Here is a 20,489-nt window from a genome sequence, read left to right as displayed (position 1 = left end):
AAATTCCAATGGAAAGCAACCTCTTCGGGAAGAGGGCGGGCTCCGCGGGCAGTCAAATTTGCGCGGGTTGGGGCCCGGCGTAGTCATGGCCGCCTTCCGCGACATAGAGGAGGTGAGCCAGGGGTTGCTCAGCCTGCTGGGCGCCAACCGCGCCGAGGCGCAGCAGAGACGGCTGCTGGGGCGCCACGAGCAGGTGGTGGAGCGGCTGCTGGAGACGCAAGACGGTGCCGAGCAGCAGCTGCGAGGTGAGGGCTGGAGCGTGGGCGCGGGCCCACGGGGGAACAGGGCCCGGGTGCTGGGAGCGGGCAACCAGGCCGACCTCAACACTCCTTCTTTCCTGGACTCTTCCATCTCCTGCCCCATCCCCTCTGGGACGGCCGCCTCTGAGCCCTCCGGGCTTTATGATAGCAACCATCCCCCGCCCCCCAGGGGTTTAGTGGTAAATATAGGAGCCCGGAGGGGTTGGCGTCTTCTGAGCGCTCCGTGAGCAGGAGCTGGGGGTCTCAGGGTTTGAATTGGAGCTCAGGAGTCAAAGCTCCAGGTTTGCATCTCCGCACCCGTCCCCATGTCCGCTGTGAGACTTGAGGTGAGTTTCCTAGCTTCTCTGTGCCTCAGCTTCCTTCCCTGTCAAATAGTTATGACAATAGCCCATCCCTTCTTCCTGAAGGCATTCAGATGTTTTATGGATTACCTGCTGCTGCCAGGCCCTGGGCTCACAGCAACCTCCACCTCCCGGCTTCAAGATATTCTCCTACCTCAGCCTCCTGAGTAGCTGGGATTACAGGTGCTTGCCACCACACCCGCCTAATTTTTGTACTTTTAGTAGAGATGGGGTTTCACCACATTGACCAGGCTGGTCTCCAGCTCCTGACCTCAGGTAATCTGCCTGCCTTGGCCTCCCATAGTACTGGGACTGCAGGCGTGAGCCACTGTGCCTGGCCCATCTTCACCATTTTTTTTTTTTTTTTGAGACGGAGTCTCTCTCTGTCGCCCAGGCTGGAGTGCAGTGGCCCAATCTCGGCTCACTACAAGCTCCGCCTCCCGGGTTTACGCCATTCTCCTGCCTCATCCTCCTGAGTAGCTGGGACTACAGGCGTCCGCCACCTCGCCCGGCTAGTTTTATGTATTTTTAGTAGAGACGGGGTTTCACCGGGTTAGCCAGGATGGTCTCGATTTCCTGACCTCGTGATCCGCCCGTCTCGGCCTCCCAAAGTGCTGGGACTGCAAGCATGAGCCACCGCGCCCGGCCCATCTTCACTATTTTTAACTGCACAGTCCAGTGGCGTTAAGCACATTCACACTGCTGTGCAACCATCATCACCATCATCTACCTCCAGAACTTTCTCATCTTTCCCAACTGAAGCTCTGCCCCCATAAAACAGTCACTCCCCATCCCCTTCTCAGACCCTGGCACCCACCAGGGATCTACTTTCTGTCTCAACTTTGACTCCTCTAGGAACTTCACAGAGGAATTGTACAATATCTACCCTTCATAGTGGAATCATACAATATCTACCCTTTCGTGTCTGGCTTATTTCACGGAGCATAATGTCCTCCAGGTTCATCCATGTTATAGCCTATGTCAGAATTTCCTTCCATTTTATTTACTTATTGTGAGACAGAGTCTCACTCCATTGCCCAGGCTGTAATACAGTGGTGTGATCTTGGCTGACTGCAACCTCTGCCTCCCGTACTCAAGTGATCCTCTCACCTCAGCCTCCCATGTAGCTGAGAAGACACTTATGCACCACCATGCCCGGCTAATTTTTGTATTTTTAGTAGAGACAGGGTTTCACCATGTTGGCTAGGCTGGTCTTGAACTCCCAGCATCAAGTGATCATCCGCCTCGGCCTCCCAAAGTGCTAGGATGACAAGTGTGAGCCACCGCACCCAGCCAGAATTTCCTTCCATTTTTTTTTTTTTTTTTTTTTTTTTTGAGACGGAGTCTCGCTGTGTGGCCCAGGCTAGAGTGCAGTGGCCCGATCTCGGCTCACTGCAAGCTCCACCTCCCGGGTTCGCCATTCTCCCGCCTCAGCCTCCGAGTAGCTGGGACTACAGGCGCCCGCCACCACGCCCGGCTAGTTTTTTGTATTTTTTTAGTAGAGACGGGGTTTCACCATGTTAGCCAGGATGGTCTCGATCTCCTGACCTCGTGATCCACCCGCCTCGGCCTCCCAAAGTGCTGGGATTACAGGCTTGAGCCACCGCGCCCGGCCAATTTCCTTCCATTTTAAAGCTGAGTCATATTCCATGATATAGAAGGATGGACCTCATTGTGTTAATTCATTCATCCATCCATGGACACTTGAGTTGTATCCACCTTTTGGCTGTGGTGAATAACACTGGTATGAACACGAGTGACCAAATATCTCTTCAAGATTCTATTTTTTTTTTTTTTTTTGAGACGGAGTCATGCTCTGTCGCCCAGGCTGGAGTGCAGTGGCCGGATCTCAGCTCACTGCAAGCTCCGCCTCCCGGGTTCACGCCATTCTCCTGCCTCAGCCTCCCAAGCAGCTGGGACTACAGGCGCCCGCCACTTCGCCCGGCTAGTTTTTTGTATTTTTTAGTAGAGACGGGGTTTCACCGTGTTAGCCAGGATGGTCTCGATCTCCTGACCTCGTGATCCGCCCGTTTCGGCCTCCCAAAGTGCTGGGATTACAGGCTTGAGCCACCGCGCCCGGCCTATTTTTTTTTTTTTTCAAGACAGAGTCTTGCTCTGTCGCCCAGGCTGGAGTGCAGTGGCGTGATCTTTGCTCACTGCAACCTGTGCCTCCCGGGTTCAAGCGATTCTCCTGCCTCAGCTTGCCAAGTAGCTGGGATTACAGGCACGTGCCAACACGCCCAGCTAATTTTTGTATTCTTAGTAAAGACAGGGTTTCACCATGTTGACCAGGCTGGTCTCGAACTCTTGACCTCGTGATCTGCCCGCCTCGGTCTCCCAAAGTGCTGGGAATATAGGCATGAACCACTGCACCCAGCCCAAGACTCTAGTTTCAATTCTTTTTTGTATTCAGCCAGAAGCAGATCAAATGGTAATTCAAAGTTTAATTTCTGAGGAACCGCCATACAGTTCTTGACAGCTGCAGCGCCAGGGGTTTCGGATGCCTTGTACAGTCACATTTTATGAGGAGGCCTGGGCTGAGCCTTGATTGGCCTATGGAGTCGGCCACAGGATAGCTCACGAATGGTGTTCCTGGCAGCGTGGATTGCAAATGCAAAGGTCAGGAGGTGAGAATGAACTTGGCGAGCAGAAGATGAGCTCAGCAGCCGCCTGACTGCCAGGCCTGGTGAGCACCCAGGAGGAGTCTGAATATTATCCGAGTGTAATGTCCCAGGCAGGCTCTTCCCTCCTTCCCTCCTCCTCCTTCCACCCCTCCATTAACTCCCCCTCCTTTGATGGCTTAGGAGAACGGTGTGACTCAGCCAGCCTGGCTGTTAGCAGAATGGATGAGTCTGGGGCCAAGAAAACTGAGAGTCAGGATCCAGGGATCCTGGGCTTTGGGTCAAACAGATCCAGTTCATATCCTAGGTTTGGAGCTATGTACCTGTGGGTGAGTCACTGAACTTCTCTGTCTCTGGACCTGTTTCTCATGTCGCAGATGCGGGGCAGAGGAGTTAAAGTACACTCTCAGGGTGGCTGGGCGCAGTGGCTCATGCCTGTCATCCCAACATTTGGGAGGCTGAGGTGGGTGGATCACTTGAGACCGGGAGTTCAAGACCAGCCTGGTCAACATGGTGAAACCCTGTCTCTACTAAAAATAAAAAAATTAGCCAGGTATGGTGGCGCATGCCTGTAATCCCAGCTACTCGGGAGACTGAGGCAGGAGAATAGCTTGAACCTGGGAAGCAGAGATTGCAGTGAGCTGAGATCATGCCACTGTACTCCAGCCTAGGCAACAGAGCGAGACTCTGTCTCAAACATAGTAATAAAATAAAAGTTTAAAAAAAAAAAAAGTGCTGGGCGCGGTGGCTCATGCCTGTAATCCCAGCACTTTGGGAGGCCAAGGCGGGCGGATCACGAGGTCAAAAGATCGAGACCATCCTGGCTAACACGGTGAAACCCCGTCTCTACTAAAAATACAAAAAAAATTAGCCGGGCATGGTGGCGGGCGCCTGTAGTCCCAGCTACCCGGGAGGCTGAGGCAGGAGAATGGCATGAACCCGAGAGGCAGAGCTTGCAGTGAGCTGAGATCGTGCCACTGCACTCCAGCCTGGGCGACAGAGCAAGACTCTGTCTCAAAAAAAAAAAAAAAGGCTGGGTGCAGTGGCTCACAGCTGTAATCTAAGCACTTTGGGAGGCCGAGGCGAGCGGATCACGAGGTCAGGAGTTCCAGACCAGCCTGGCCAACATGGTGAAACCCCGTCTCTAGTAAAAATATAAAAGTTAGCCAGGCGTGGTGGTGGGTACCTGTAATCCCAGCTACTCAGAAGGCTGAGGCAGGAGAATCACTTGAACCTGGGAGGTGGAGGTTGCAGTGAGCTGAGACCGTGCCATTGCATTCCAGCCTGGGTGACAGAGCGAGACTCCATCTTTAAAAAAAAAAAAAAAAAGTGTCCCCTCAGAGAGCTGTGTGAGAATATGTCACGTAGGAGCGTCTTATAATGAACGGCCATGGGGTAGAGATTACTACTCAGGGAAGAATTCAAGAAGAGTCCATTGTCCCTCGGGAGGGCGGACAGACAGCGGGTGGGAAGGCTGTGTGAGCCAGCCGGAGCCTCAGCTGTCCTAACAGGAAATCAGCAGGCACCATCCGAACCAGACCCATCAAGAAATAGCAGCATAAGCAAGTTACTTAGAAATGTGGAGGCCAGTGCCAGAGAAAACAGCTAAAACTTGAAAGTGGCTGCTTCAGAGGGGCGGAGAGGCTTGGAGAAGGGTGTGTGCATGTGTGTTTATGTTTGCAGAACCATATACATGTCATACTGTGATTGAAAATAACTTAATGTGAGTTTCTAAAACTTAAACATGGGCCTTTTGGGAAGCATTTAATCTGCTTTCTCTGAGCTGGCAGGTTTCTAGGAAGGAACAGTAGCCATTTTTGTTTTGGTTTGGTTTGGTTTGGGTTTTTGAGAAAGGATCTCTCTCTGTCACCCAGGCTGGAGTGCAGTGGCACAGTGACAGCAGTTACAGCTCACTGCAGCCTCAACCTCCCTGGTTCAGGTGATCCTCCCATCTCAGCCTCCTAAGTAGTTGGGACTACAGGTACACACCACAACGCCCAGTTAATTGTTTGTATTTTTAGTAGAGATGGGGTTTTGCCGTGTTGCCTAGGGTGGTCTCAAACTCCTGGATCCAAGCGATTCTTCTGCCTTGGCCTCTCAAAGTGCTGGGATTCCAGGCATGAGCCACTGTGCCCAGCCACCAGTAGCGTTTTTTGGTTTTTTTTTGTAAGACAGAGTTTTGCTCTTGTTGCTCAGGCTGGAGTGCAGTGGCACGATGTCGGCTCACCACAATCTCCTCCTCCCGGGTTCAAGCGATTCTCCTGCCTCGGCGTCCCGAGTAGCTGGGATTACAGGCATGCGCCACCACACCTGGCTAATTTTGTATTTTTAGTAGAGACGGGGTTTTTCTGTGTTAGTCAGGCTGGTCTCGAACTCCTGACCTCAGGGATCCACCCGCCTCGGCCTCCCAAAGTGCTGAGATTACAGGCGTGAGCCACTGTGCCAAGCCTTTTTTTTTTCCCCCCCCGGCAAGGTCACATATTTTATTTTCCTTTTTTTTTTTTTTTTTTTTTTTTTTTACTATTATTATTATACTTTAAGTTCTGGGATATCTGTGCAGAATGTGCAGGTTTGTTACATAGGTATACACATGCCATGGTGGTTTGCTGCACCCATCAACCCATCCCCATCATCTACATTAGGTATTTCTCCTAATGTCATCCCTCCCCTAGCCCCCAACCCCCTAATTTTTGTATTTTTAGTAGAGACGGGGTTTCACTGTGTTGGCCAGGCTAGTCTCGAACTCCTGACCTCGTCATCTGCCTGCCTCGGCCTCCCAAAGTGCTGGGATTACAAGCGTGAGCCACCGTGCCTGGCCTAATTTTTATATTTCTAGTAGAGACAGGATTTTACCATGTTGGCAAGGCTGGTCTTGAACTCCTGACCTCAAATGATCCACCCACCTTGGCCTCCCAAATTGCTGGGATTACAGGCGTGAGCCACCGCACCTGGCCAAGATGTTTTTGCTCTTTCTGGGTGTTTTGTTCAATACCTTTTTTTTTTTTTTTTTTTTTTGAGACGGAGTCTCGCTCTGTCACCCAGGCTGGAGTGCAGTGGCCGGATCTCAGCTCACTGCAAGCTCCGCCTCCCAGGTTCACGCCATTCTCCTGCCTCAGCCTCCCGAGTAGCTGGGACTACAGGCGCCCGCCACCTTGCCTGGCTAGTTTTTTTTTGTATTTTTTAGTAGAGACAGGGTTTCACCGTGTTAGCCAGGATGGTCTCGATCTCCTGACCTCGTGATCCGCCCGCCTCGGCCTCCCAAAGTGCTGGGATTACAGGCTTGAGCCACCGCACCCGGCCTCAACACATTTTTATTTCGGGTAGGTGCTGGAGACAAAAAGTGAATAGAAGATGCGGTATCTGATTTGAAGTAGAAAGGTGAGGAAGGAATAATTCAGTGTGCCGGGGCTGTCCTGGAAGCACAGCTGCACTCTGGGAGGGAGAGGAGAGCGCCCCACTGCCTGAGCTGGGCATCACCCAGGAGGCCTTGAAGGCCAGGTATGGGTGTGCCTGCTGGGCGGGAGCATGGGGACATTCCATGGAGCACAGGGGCCCAGGTGAGAACTGAGGCGTATGTGCAAAATGATGAGCAGAGAGAAAAGTTCATGGTAGGGAGAAAGAAGGCTGTTTAGGATTGTGAAGATGTGAAAGGAGATCTGGGCTTTATCCTGGAGACACTGGGGAGCCATGGTAGGTCTTTGAGCAGGGGAGTGACTTCCCACTTGGCCTCTCATGCAGCAGAGAGCAGAATGGATTGGCAGATTGGCTTAGGGAGAGACCAAAACATCAGGCGGGGTAGGAGGAGCAGCAGGAAAGCTGTTAGGGTGGTCTCGGAGGGATGGGGGACCTGCATGAGGAAGATGAGGAGTGGAGCTGAGCAGGAGGAAGGGAGCTACCAGGCTTGCAAGGCTCTTTGGATGTGGAAAGTGAGTCCTGTGCTTCTTGCTATAAATGTGTGTGTGAGTGTGTGTGTCTGTGTGTCTTTGTGTCTGTGTGAGACAGTCTCACTCTGTCACTCAGACTGGAATGCAGTGGCGCCATCTTGGATCACTGCAGCCTCAACATCCTGGGCTCACGGGATCCTCCCACCTCAGCCTCCCAAGCAGCTAGGATTGCAGACCTGTGCCACGACAGCCGGCTAATTTTTTTTCACTTTTTTTTTTTTTTTTTTTAAGACGGAGTTTCGCTCTTGTTGCCCAGGCTGGAGTACAATGACGCGATCTCAACTCACTGCAGCCTCCGCCTCCTGGGTTCAAGTGATTCTCCTGTCTCAGTCTCCTGAGTAGTTGGGATTACAGGCATGCACCACCATACCTGGCTAATTTTGTATTTTTGGTAGAGATGGGGTTTCTCCATGTTGGTCAGGGTAGTCTCGAACTCCCAACCTCAGGTGATCTGCCTGCCCCGGCCTCCCAAAATGCTGGGATTACAGGTGTGAGCCACTGTGCCCAGCCTTTTTTTTTTTTTTTTTGAGATGGAGTTTCACTCAGCCGCCCAGGCTGGAGTACAGTGGTGCAATCTCGGCTCACTGCAGCCTCCACCTCCTGGGTTCAAGTGATTCTCCTGCCTCAGCCTCCCAAGTAGCTAGGATTACAGGCACCTGCCACCACATCCAGCTAATTTTTTGTGTTTTTAATAGTGACGGGATTTTACCACGTTGACAAGGCTGGTCTTGAACTCCCGACCTCAGGTGATCTGCCCGGCTTCGACCTCCCAAAGTTCTGGGATTACAGGTGTGAACCACCACGCCCAGCCTAATTTTTTTAGTTTTGTAGAGAGAGGATCTCCCTATGTTGCCCAGGCCTGAACTCTTGGCCTCAAGCAATCCTCCTGCCTCAGGCTCCCAAAGTGCTGGGATTACAGGCATGAGCAACCATGTCTGGCCAACTATTTTGTTATAAACTATTTTAGGTGTGTGAAGAAGGATGAGGTTTTATCTTTGGTGTATTTAAATGTGTTTTGGTGAAACGGTAGTTGTACAAGTTGCCAGTGGAACTCTCTGGACAGGGCTGCAGACAAGAAGGGGCATGTTTCTTGCCAGTGGAGGTGGTGAACCACCTTCTCTCTGCTCTCCTTGGGGAAGGACAGACCCTAGGGAGCCTGCTTCTCTCCACCCTGCAGAGATCCTCACCATGGAAAAGGAAGTGGCCCAGAACCTTCTCAACGCAAAAGAGCAGGTGCACCAGGGAGGCGTGGAGCTGCAGCAGCTGGAAACCGGGCTTCAGGAGGCCGGGGAGGAGGACGCCCATCTGAAGGCCAGCCTCCTATATCCTTTTCTGCTAGGGGTCAGCCTTGCTAGAAAACACGCATAGGGCCAGCCGCAGTGGCTCGCGCCTATAATCCCAGCACTTTGGGAAGCCCAGGTGGGAGGATCCTGTTGCCCAGGAGTTGGACACCAGCCTGGGCAACAGAGACCCTGTCTCTACAAAAATAAAAAAATTAAGCCGGGTGTGGTGGCTCACACCTGTAATCCTAGCACTTTGGGAGGCTGAGGCGGGCGGATCACGAGGTCAGGAGATCGAGACCATCCTGGCTAACACAGTGAAACCCCGTCTCTACTAAAAATACAAAAAAAATTAGCCAGGCGTGGTGTCAGGTGCCTGTTTCCAGCTACTCAGGAGGCTGAGGCAGGAGAATGCCGTGAGCCCAGGAGGCGGAGCTTGCAGTGAGCTGAGATCGCGCCACTGCACTCCAGCCTGGGCAACAGAGTGAGACTTTGTCTCAATAAGTAAATAAATAAATACATGAATAAATAAGCAAGCAAGCTGGGCATGGTGGTACACGCCTGTAGTCTCAGCTACTTGGGAGGCCGAGGTGGAAGGATTACTTGGGCCTGGGAGATTGAGGCTGCACTCCAACCTGGGTGACAGAGCAAGACCCTGTCTCAAAAAAAAAAAAAAAAACAGAAAGAAAAGACCAGGCACAGTGACTCACACCTGTAATCACAGCACTTTGGGAGGCTGAAGCAGACAGATCACTTGAGGTCAGGAGTTCGAGACCAGCCTGGCCAACATGGTGAAATCCTGCCTCTACTAAAAATACACGAATTAGCAGGAGGTGGTGGTGTGCGCCTATAATTCCAGCTACTCAGGAGGCAGGGGCTTGAGAATCACTTGAACCTGGGAGGCGGAGGTTGCAGTGAGCTGAGATCACGCCACTGCACTCCAGCCTGGGTGACAAAGCAAAACTCTGACTCAAAGTAGAAAGTGTGCGTAGATAGAGCCAAGACACTGGGCCTCCCAGCTGCAGTTAGCGCAGGGGCAGCCCTCTCAAAAGCTGGGGTCCTTAACGACCTGTCCTACTCAGCTCACCAGAGAGCTGGAAGAGCTCAAGGAGATCGAGGCAGATCTGGAGCGACAGGAGAAGGAGGTCGACGAGGACACGACAGTCACAATCCCCTCGGCCGTGTAGGTTCTGCCAAAGCATGTGCCTGCCTGTGCCTCCTTGTGCCGTCCGGCTCTTGGTTGAAGTCAGTGCTGGGTAACTTACTTTCTTTTTTTTTTTTTGTCTTCCTGTAGGTACGTGGCTCAACTTTACCACCAAATTAGTAAAATTGAGTGGGATTATGAGTGTGAACCAGGGATGATCAAAGGCAGTATCCTTTTTGGGGAGCCATTTTAACCCTTATGCACTGTAGGTAGGGATGTAAAATGGTGCATAGCAAGACCCTGTAAAAATTAGCCAGGTGTGGTAGTGTGCACCTGTAGTCCCAGCTACCTGGGAGGCTGAGGTGGGAGGATCACTTGAGGCCAGGAGTTTGAGACCAGCCTGGGTGTCAGTGAGACCCCGTGTCTACAATAAATATACAGTAAAGTATAGCAGCCCAGGTGTGGTGGCTCACGCCTGTAATCCCAGCACTTTGGGAGGCCGAGGCGGGCAGATCACCCGAGGTCGGGCGTGGTGGCATATGCCTGTAGTCCCAGCTACTCAGGAGGCCGAGGCATGAGAATCGCTTAACCCCAGGAGGCAGAGGTTGCAATGAGCCGAGATTGCACCACTGCACTCCAGTCTGGCCTACAGAATGAGACTTTTCTCTCTAAAAAAAAAAGTAAAGGCAGTATCCTTTTCCCCATGGGGTTGTGTGAGGGGCTGTGTGTCCCAGGCTTTCCTTACATCTGTGCCTCAGTCCATCATGGCCCCAGTGTGGCCCAGCCCATCCACCTGGACAGCACCCAGCTCTCCAGGAAATTCATCAGCGACTACCTCTGGAGCTTGGTGGACACCGAGTGGTAGCCAGGAGCCTCGTGGCTGCGTCTTCCACCCAGCGGGCATCTGCTGTGGTCAGATCCGTTTCAAATGAAATGTGTGCACGTAGATTTTTTTTTTTTTTTTTTAGACAGAGTTTCATTCTTGTTGCCCAGGCTGGAGTGCAATGGCACAATGTCAGCTCACAGCAACCTCTGCCTCCCGGGTTCAAGCGATTCTCCTGCCTCAGCGTCCCAAGTAGCTGGGATTACAGGCATGTGTCACCACTCCCAGCTAATTTTTTGTATTTAGTAGAGATGGCGTTTCACCATGGTGGTCAGGCTGGTCTTGAACTCCTGACCTCAGGTGATCCACCCACCTCAGCCTCCCAAAATGCTGGAATTACATGTGTGAACCACCGTGCCCAGCTAGACTTCTTTTTTTTTTTGAGACGGAGTCTCGCTGTCGCCCAGGCTGGAGTGCAGTGATGTGATCTCAGCTCACTGCAAGCTCCGCCTCCCGGGTTCATGCCATTCTCCTGCCTCAGCCTCCTGAGTAGCTGCCACCATGCCCGGCTAAGTTTTTATATTTTTAGTAGAGATGGGGTTTCACCATGTTAGCCAGGATGGTCTCAGTCTCCTGACTTTGTGATCCACCCACCTCGGCCTCCCCAAGTGCTGGGATTACAGGTGTGAGCCACCGTGCCTGGCTTTTTTTTTTTTTTTTTTTTTTTTTTTACTGGATTTCTTTTTCTCCTGATTTTGGCCTCAGCTCCTAGAGTGGCCTCAGCTCAGTAACCAACGGGAGTCGACTTATCCATGCCAGGCCTGCAGTTTCACATCTGTGGCAAGATGGGACAGATGACACTGCTGTATTCAACGACAGCTCCCAGGTGTTACAAGGCTGGCCCTTATTCATTCAGGGGGTATGTTTGAGTGCCACGGTGTGCCCAGACTCTGCTAGGCACCAGAGAGACAAGACACAAGTGACATGGCTCTCCTCCCACTGCTGACGGAGGAGTCCACACAAAAGCAGACAACACTCTAAAACTAGAGAGAGGCCCAGATTGTGACAGGAGCCACACCAGAGTGTGCTTCATGGAGGACAGAAGCAACTTTTGTGCCAGGACTTAAAAAGATAAGCCGGGCCGAGCACAGTGGCTCAGGCCTGCAATCCCAGCACTGTAGGAGGCAGAGGCGGGCAGGTCACTTGAGCCCAGGAGTTGGATACCAGCCTGGGGAACATGGCAAGACCCCTTCTCTATAAAAAAATTAAAAAATTTGGCCTGGCGCAGTGGCTCATGCCTGTAATCCTAGCACTTTGGGAGCTAAAACACAACACTTCCCAGCTGCCCTTGTAGTTAAGGTCTGGCCAGTGAAATGTACGTGGAAGTGTTACATGACACTTCTAGAAGGATTCTTAAATGACAAGTACAACCTTTCTTCCCCCTTCCTATTTCCTGGAATGTGGGCGTGATGGCTGGAGCCCTGGCAGCCATACTGCCACATGTACAGACGAGTGCAGTCCCTTAGGGATGACAGGAGCCTGGTTCCCTGATGATAGCAGAGCCAGATATCAACACAGACTTACAAATGGGGGAGAGAAGGGAGAGAACCAATCTCAACTTCTACCTTGTGTAAGCTGCTGGTTTGGGGGGGTTTTCTGTGACAGATACCAAAATAAGTCCTAACTGATTGAAAATGTACTCCAGTCCAGGGCCGGCCAATCAATGTGTTCATCATCCTCCCATCCTCGGTGTTTTGGGTACCACTAAGGAAAGGAGGCTTGCACACCACCTGCCTGCCTGAGGGAGGAGAGAGGGAGGTGGGGTCCCGCCCACACGGTTGTCCCTGGGTACAGCTTTGTCCTTGGATGTGTTAGTTCCATGAACTTGGACTTGGGTTTCATGTCGCTTTCCATGACTGGACTTAAGTGCAATTCTTTCTTAATCAGGGGCGTTTTTAGGCAGAGGGAACAGTCAGCCTTAACAGCTTCTGAGCACATTCGGCAGACACTGAAACGGTCCACTGAGGTGACCCTCAAGTCCTGTGGGTGATAAGGCTGAACTGGTGGCCTCCAGGGAGATCAACCTAGAAAAGAGGGATAAGGGCCGGGCGCGGTGGCTCACGTCTGTAATTCCAACACTTTGGGAGCCTGAGGCGGGTGGATCACAAGGTCAAGACGTCAAGACCATCCTGGCCAACATGGTGAAACCCCCCAACACTTTGGGAGGCTGAGGTGGGCGGATTACAAGGTCAGGAGATCAAGACCATCCTGGCTAACACGGTAAAACCCCATCTCTACTAAAAATATAAAAAACTAGCCTGGGCTGGGTGCCGTGGCTCACACCTGTAATCCCAGCACTTTGGGAGGCCGAGGCGGGCGGATCACGAGGTCAGGAGATCCAGACCATCCTGGCTAACACGGTGAAACCCTGTCTCTACTAAATATACAAAAAAAAATTAGCCGGGCATCATGGCGGGCGCCTGTAGTCCCAGCTACTCAGGAGGCTGAGGCAGGAGAATGGTGTGAACCCGGGAGGCGGAGCTTGCAGTGAGCTGAGATCGCGCCACTGCACTCCAGCCTGGGCGACATAGTGAGACTCCGTCTCAAAAAAAAAAATATCCTGGCGAGGTGGCGGGCGCCTCTAGTCCCAGCTACTTGGGAGGCTGAGGCAGGAGAATGGCGTGAATCTGGGAGGCGGAGCTTGCAGTGAGCCGAGATTGTGCCACTGCACTCCAGCCTGGGCAACAGCAAGACTCCATCTCAAAAAAAAAAGAAAAGAAAAGATGGGGTTGGGCATGGTGGCTCATGCCTGTAATACCAGCAACTTTGGAAGGCTAAGGCAGGTGGGTTACCTGACATCAGGAGTTCGAGACCAGCCTGGCCAGCATGGTGAAACCCCGTCTCTACTAAAAATACAAGTTAGCCAGGTGTGGTGGCAGGCACCTGTAATCCCAGCTACTCTGGAGGCTGTGGTGAGAGAGTCGCTTGAACCCAGGAGGTGGAGGCTGTAGTGAGCCGAGATCGTGCCATTCCACTCCAGGCTGGGCAACAAGAGTGAAACTCCATCTCAAAAAAAAAAAAATTTTTTTAAAGGGTTTTTTGAGTCTAGCCCTGAAATGTCAGAAATCTCAGTCCATTCGGCTTGCAAAAATTCTGAGAATGGCGGGCCTGGGTTTAGATGTGTTCCTAGAAGCCCTTGGGGCTGTTTTAATTTTCCAAGTTCATGGATTTTCTCTCTTTTTTCTTTTCTTGAGATAGTCTCACTCTGTCACCCAGGCTGGAGTGCACTGGCACGATGTCGGCTCACTGCAGCCTCAACCTCCTGGGCTCAAGCAAACCTCCCACCTCAGCCTCCGAAGCAGCTGAGACTACAGGTGCATGCTACCGTGCCCAGGTAATTTTTGCACTTTTTGTAGAAATGGGATCTTGCTATGTTACCCAGACCGGTCTCAAACTCCTGGGCTCAAGCGATCCTCCCACTTCGGCCTCCCAAAGCGCTGGGATTAGGAGCATAAGCGACAGCGCCCGGCCGGTTCTTTTATGTGACCTGAATGGGGAGCAGAGTCCTCTATTTGTGCCCCTGACCCCCAAAGATCTGAAGACCTGAAGCAGGGCAGGGCTTTTCCGCCTCAGCTCTAGTGACATTGGGCCCGGCCGTTCTGTGTGTTGGGGGCTGTCCTGGGCGTCATAGGACAGTTAGTGTCATCCCTGGCCTCCACCCACCAAATGCCAGTAGTTCCCCCTCAGCCTTAACAACAGGAAATGTCTCCAGCTGTTGCCAGTGTCTCTTCGGGGAAGAAGTCACACAAAGCCTCTCGTCTGCCTTGAAGCCTCAGGCAGGGACCAGTTTGCAAGTCAGGTGTCAGTGCCAGGGCTGGCTGAGCCTGCTGTCACCTTTGTGGTCATTCCTTCCCGCACACGGGGCAGGATGCCCCCACTGGCCGGTTCACTGGTGCAACTGTGGGCGCCAGGAGTGGAGTGGGCCCAGCCCGTGCATGGCTGAGAGTCCCGGGGTGGGGGAATGGGCACGTTTCCCTCTCGTCCTGCAAACTGCAGCTCCAAGTGCCCTGGAGAGAAAGCAGGCATGAGGACAGAGGGGCCGCAGTGACGAGGGTTCTGGGAGCCCAGGTTTATCTGTACCCCTGGCCCAGGGCCCGTGCCCCCCTACCCTGGGGTTGGCGCTCCCTCCCCACAGGAATGGCCTGGCTTTGTTCCCAGAGGGGGCCAAGGAGCCATTGCCCTGCCCTGTCACTCCACATCCCCTCCACCCCAGCAACCTGGACCTCAGTTTCCCCAAGGAAGAGACGGTCCCATCAGGGAGCCTGTGCCCACCACCCACATCCCCGTTCCCATCCCCCTCAGGCAGGTCCAGGGTCCCCTCTATGGGGAGAGTGAGTGGGAGAGGAACGCGGCCTGGTGGGGGCCCAGCGGGCGGGTTCCGGGAGGTGCCTGATCTCCAGGGCCGGGAGAGGCCCCACTCCGCATGCCTGGCCCCTGACTCACTGCCCAGCGCTGGCTGAGTGCCCAGGACAGCCTGAGGCCGGTGGCCTCCAGCCCCGCCCCATCCCACCCCCGCCCCCGTTTGTTCTCCCTCTGAGAGCTGCCCCTTCGGCCACCGGCTCTTTTCTGAATGATGGAGGCCGGCCAGAGGCTTGTTGATGGCTCAGCCCAGCCTTGCTGAGGTGGGAGTAAAGTTTCAGGCCCCAGGATGTGGGGCTCCACACTGGTTCCTGCAGCACTGAGGCTCAACCCCAGGACCATCCATTTTACAGATGGGGAAACTGAGGCACGCAGGACAAGGACGACCCTGGATTGTGAACTTAAGCAGTGAAGCCCCCAACGTCCCCCAGGGGCAGGGTGATCTCACTCGGGACCGGGGCAGCGTGTGTGCATCAGCAGCCCCTGGAGGATCACGCTGGCTTCTCAGATGGGAGGTAGCTCCTTTGAGGAGTCCACCCTGTGTCCGAAGCCACCCAGGTGGGAAGCGGCCAAGCCAGGGTGGGCATCCACACCTGCACCTGCCCGAGCCCCAGAGGGCGGCAGGGGGGCAGCCCAAAGCTCTAGCCACTTAGTCATTAGGAGGTGTGCAGGCCACGAACTCACACCATGGCCAGTCCCCTGCTCGTAACTGGTGTTTCTGGGGACGGGAGCCCAGGGCCTATGGAGTCTCGAGGCTGAAGCCTTCCTCACGCCCTGCTGCTCACTGGGCAGCTTCCCCTGAGGACTAGACTCGGGTCCCTTTCCCCAGGACTCCCCAGGCCCTGGCGGGGGTAAAGTGCGTCCTCAGCCAATAGTGGAGGCCACCCAGAGGGGCAGGCGGCTGGGAGCAGCTTGGGATGGCTGCGCCTTTTTTTTTTTTTTTTTTTTTTTTTAATACTTCTCTTTTTTTTTTTTTTTTTTTTTTTTTTTTTGAGACGGAGTCCCGCTCTGTCGCCCAGGCTGGAGTGCAGTGGCGCGATCTCGGCTCACTGCAAGCTCCGCCTCCCGGGTTCACGCCATTCTCCTGCCTCAGCCTCCCGAGTAGCTGGGACTACAGGCGCCCACAACCGCGCCTGGCTAATTTTTTGTATTTTTAGTAGAGACGGGGTTTCACCGTGGTCTCGATCTCCTGGCCTTGTGATCCGCCCGCCTCGGCCTCCCAAAGTGCTGGGATTACAGGCGTGAGCCACCGCGCCCGGCCTGTTTTTTTTTTTTTTTGAGATGGGGTCTCGCTCTGTCGCCCAGGCTGGAGTGCAGTGGCCGGATCTCAGCTCACTGCAAGCTCCGCCTCCCGGGTTTACGCCATTCTCCTGCCTCAGCCTCCCGAGTAGCTGGGACCACAGACGCCCGCCACCTCGCCCGACTAGTTTTTTGTATTTTTTAGTAGAGACGGTTTCACCGTGTTAGCCAGGATGGTCTTGATCTCCTGACCTCGTGATCCGCCCGTCTCGGCCTCCCAAAGTGCTGGGATTACAGGCTTGAGCCACCGTGCCCGGCCTTTTCTTTTTTTTTTTTGAGACAGGGTTTCACTCTGTTGCCTAGGCTGGAGTGCAGTGGCGTGATCACAGCCTCACTGCAGCCTCTAATTCATAAGCTCAAACAATCCACCTGCCTCAGCCTCCTGAGTAGCTGGCGCCAAGCCTTTCATGCAACCCTCCTCTGGCCTGGCTTTCAGTGCCTCTTCCCTGATAGTTCTGGACTAAGACGTGCTCAAAGTTCTTCCCAGTTTATGGTTAAAAGAAACAGATCATGGCTGGGTGCAGTGGCTCACCCCTGTAATCCCAGCACATTGGGAGGCTGAGGCAAGCAGATTACGAGGTCAGGAGTTTGAGACCAGCCTGGCCAAGATGGTGAAGCCCCATCTCTACTAAAAATACAAAAATTAGTTGAGCGTGGAGGCACATGCCTGTAATCCCAGCTACTCAGGAGGCTGAAGCAGGAGAATCGCTTGAACCCAGGAGGCGGACATTGCAGTGACCTGAGATCACACCACTGCACTCTAGCCTGGGTGACAGAGCAAGACGCCGTCTCAAAAAAAAATAAAGAAAGAAACAGATCGCAATGGGGCTTGCCTGTGCACAGGAAGCAAGCTTCCAAGGCTGGATTTGAACCCAGGCACCTGACATCACATCCCACTAATTTTTGTATTTTTTTAAGTAAAGACGGGGTTTCACCAGGTTGGCCAGGCTGGTCTGGAACTCCTGACCTCAGGTGATCCACCCACCTCGGCCTCACAAAGTGCTGGGATTACAGCCACTGCGCCTGGCTGGCCTCCCATATTTACTTAGAAATGTGAACTGGGCCAGGCACTGTGGCTCATGCCTGTAATCCCAGCACTTTGGGAGGCCAAGGCAGGAAGATCGCTTGAACTGAGGAGTTCAAGACCAGCCTGGACAACATGGTGAGACTCCTGTCTCTACAAAAGACCTAAAAAATTAGCCAGGCATGGTAGCGTGCACCCATAGTCCTGGCTACTTGGGAGGCTGAGGCGGGAGGATTGCCTCAACCCTGGGAGGTCAAGGCTGCAGTGAGCTAGGATCGCACCACTGCACTCCAGCCTGGGTGACAAAGCGAGGCCCTGTCTCAAAAAAAAAAAAAAAGAGGGGAGGGGAGGAGGGGAAGAAGGAAGGGAGGGAGGGAGGGAGGGAGGAAGGGAAGGAGGGAGGGAGGGAGGGAGGGAGGGAGAGAGAGAAAGAAAGGAAAGGAAGGAAGGAAGAAAGAAAAGAGAAATGTGTGCTGTAAGCCTGTGGCCGGCCAGGCCCTCCTTCATGGAGTCATGCCCCAGTGGAGGCCACTGTGTCAGGTTTTCTGCAGGCCGGTGTCAGAGCCAGGGCTTTAATTCAAGCTGTGCTCTTAATCCCTACCCACAAATGAACACTGTGGGGTCGGGGAGGGATGCTCTGTGGCTCTGTGGGAGGCCCAGGGAGGAGGCGTCATTTGTCCCAGACATGAGTCCCCAGGGGATAAAGGTGTGGAGGGACACAGCAAGGCTGGCATGGAGGAGACAGGGGGATAGCAGGAGGGCAGGGTCCTTGATCACGCCAGGCCTGCAGGCCACAGGGCAATGTGGGGAGGATTTTCCGATTCCAAGACAAACCCCAGCTCTGGGAGAAGGGAACCTGACATGGGCCCCTTGACACAGTGGCCCCGCCTGTCTAGGTGGCTGATGTCATTATTTACCCCCAAGCTCCCCGCTCCCCATCCCAGGAACAGCCCCAGAGCAGCCCAGCCCAGGGGAGGGACGGCTGCGGATGGAGCAGAAAGTTGCCAGGAAACCCAAGCGGCCGTGCTCAGTGGGGTGATGGGGACCAGGGACTCCCACTCAGAATCCTCAGTGGCTTTTTTATTCCTTCATCATCATGGAAAATCACTGCCTGCAAGGGAGGAAGGTGCTGACCCCAGACTGGGGAGGTTGGGGGGGACTAGGCCAGGGCCAGCTGCAGGGCCGGGCAGCCTACACCCCTCTCCCCACCTCCCTCTGGCAGCCCTGGCTCAGCCCAGAGACTCAGGCTGACTCACTGCAGACAGCTGTGGTCTGGGATGCCTCGGGCTGCTGGAAGAGGAACGGCCTGGGGACAGGAGAGGGGGAGGGACAGCAGGGGACATTAGCTGTGGGTGTCAGACTTGCTGGGAGTGGGGCAAATTCCTCCCACCTTCCACTCTCTCCTGGCCAGAGCTGTTGAGCCTGCGGAGACAGGACAGGACCACCAGCCCTCATCCCGTCTGCAGGGGTGGCGTTCTCCAAGCTGCAGGCTGCCCCCGGCCCTGCAGGACAAGCGCCTTTGGGCGGGTGGGTGGGTGCTGAGCCTATGGACCAGGGAGCCAGAAGCGCATTTTACCAGCGCCCCGTTCTGAGCCAGAGAACTGGAACCGGTGAGGATCAGAATCCAGCCACAGTGACCCGAGACTCCTATTTCTCTCTGTAAAATGGGAGGCTGTCACCCTCCCATCCTTCGGCGACCACCAGGGCAGAACAATAGATGGTCAGGAAGCTCTGAATGTCTGCAGGTCTGTGTCACCCTCAAAGCAAAGCCCTGGTACAGGCTCCCTCCCAATGCAGCAGCCAAGGCTGGATACCAGAATCTTCCATCACCTCTGACCTCTCCTCTGGGTCATGCCCCACCCGTGCTGTGCACCCGGTCCCCCCACCCCTGCCTGGGGATGCACCCCGGTCTGCACCCCGGTCCTGCCCACCCCCCCCCCCGCCCCCGTCTCAGTCTCAGCACCCTTGAGCCGCCACCTCCCAGGCCCTCCCGTTTTCCTGGCCATCTGAGCCCACTTATCCTGTTTGCCACTTGGTTGAGCACCAATTTCGTCAATCAAGCAATTATCGAGCGCATGTGTGCAGGCTCCGGGACGCTTCCTGTGTGGGCTGCTCCATTTTCCCTCCCAGGGGCGTTTTGGAAGCTTCCCAAAACAAAAGGCGGAAGGCAGGAAGGAAGTGCCACCCTGTGGACGCGGGAAAGATGACAGGCCCTGCCTTTGTCTCCGGGCGCCTGCGCAGCCCCCATCTCATGCCACTTCCAGAGCCCCTGGGGAGGGGGAGATTAGCTTTGTCTCCATTGTCGGGTGGAGAAACTGAGGCTCTGAGGTGCCCGTCACCCAGCGAGTCAGTGGCAGAGCCAGGATATGAACCCAGGTGGCCTGGTCAGTCTGCTCTTTTTGGATTTTTGTGGTGTTTTGTTTTTTGAGACGGAGTTTCGCTCTTGTTTCCCAGGCTGGAGTACAATGGCGGGATCTCAGCTCACTGCAGCCTCTGCCTCCCAGGTTCAAGCAATTCTCCTGCCTCAGCCTCCTGAGTAGCTGGGATTACAGGCATGCGCCAATACGCCCGGGTAATTTTGTATTTTTGGTAGAGACGGGGTTTCTCCAGGTTGGTCAGGCTGGTCTCAAATCCCCAACCTCAGGTAATCTGCCCAGGTTGGTCTCCCAAAGTGCTGGGCTCAAGAGATCCTCCCACGTCAGCCTCTCAAGTAGCTAGGACTACAGGTGTGCACCATCGTATCAGGCTGGTAATTTTAAAATTACTTTGTTGTTGTTTGTTTTTTTAAGGCAGAGTCTCGTTCTGTCACCTGGAGTGCAGTGGCATGATCTTGGCTCACTGCAACCTCAGCCTCCCGAGTTCAAGAGATTCTCCTGCCTCAGCCTCCCGAGTAGCTGGGATTACAGGTATGCGCCACCACACTTGTCTAATTTTTGTATGTTTAGTAGAGACGGGGTTTTACCATTTTGGCCAGGCTGGTCTTGAACTCCTGACCTCAGGTGATCTGCCTGCCTCAGCCTCCCGGAGTGCTGGGATTATAGGCGTGAGCCTGGAAATTTTAGAATGTTTTTTAGAGATGGGGTCTTGCTATATTGCCCAGACTGCTCTTGAACTCCTGGGCTCAAGCAATCCTCCTGCCTCAGGCTCCCAAAGTGCTGGGATTACAGGCATGAGCCGTGACCCCCGGCCACGTTTGTGGGCCTAACCACCTCAGTGTCGTGTCACCCCCAGGCCGACCCTGTCCCTCCTTCAATCCACCCAGTAAGGCACCATTGCCTGGGCTTCATCAGCCCGTCCCTGTTGGGTTCAGGCGGTGGGAGGCAGCGGTGGGAGA

General features: G+C 54.1%; 1 protein-coding gene across 4 annotated transcripts; it reads left to right on the top strand.

Annotated features, from left to right (window-relative positions):
• Positions 1-79: 79 nt before the first annotated feature.
• SPC24 (SPC24 component of NDC80 kinetochore complex) lies at positions 80-20,061 on the top strand. 4 transcript variants are annotated; one of them, XM_045381126.2, is made up of 5 exons: positions 80-245; positions 8,344-8,488; positions 9,525-9,629; positions 9,741-9,769; positions 11,310-11,697. In XM_045381126.2, the coding sequence occupies exons 1-5, from the start codon at positions 86-88 to the stop codon at positions 11,417-11,419; spliced, it is 549 nt and encodes a 182-aa protein (XP_045237061.2). In that variant the 5' UTR covers positions 80-85; the 3' UTR covers positions 11,420-11,697. The 4 variants fall into 4 exon arrangements, 3 of the variants coding, with proteins under 3 accessions (XP_045237061.2, XP_015296178.3, XP_005588058.3); XM_015440692.3 differs by having other exon boundaries at positions 9,741-9,817; positions 11,179-11,697; XM_005588001.4 differs by having other exon boundaries at positions 9,741-9,817; positions 10,349-11,697.
• The last annotated feature ends 428 nt before the right edge of the window (positions 20,062-20,489 follow it).

Source organism: Macaca fascicularis, chromosome 19 (genome assembly GCF_037993035.2).
Source record: "Macaca fascicularis isolate 582-1 chromosome 19, T2T-MFA8v1.1".
Classification (NCBI taxonomy): Eukaryota; Metazoa; Chordata; class Mammalia; order Primates; family Cercopithecidae; genus Macaca; species Macaca fascicularis.
Note: the sequence above shows the minus strand (reverse complement) of the source record. Positions and strands in the feature narration are given on the sequence as shown.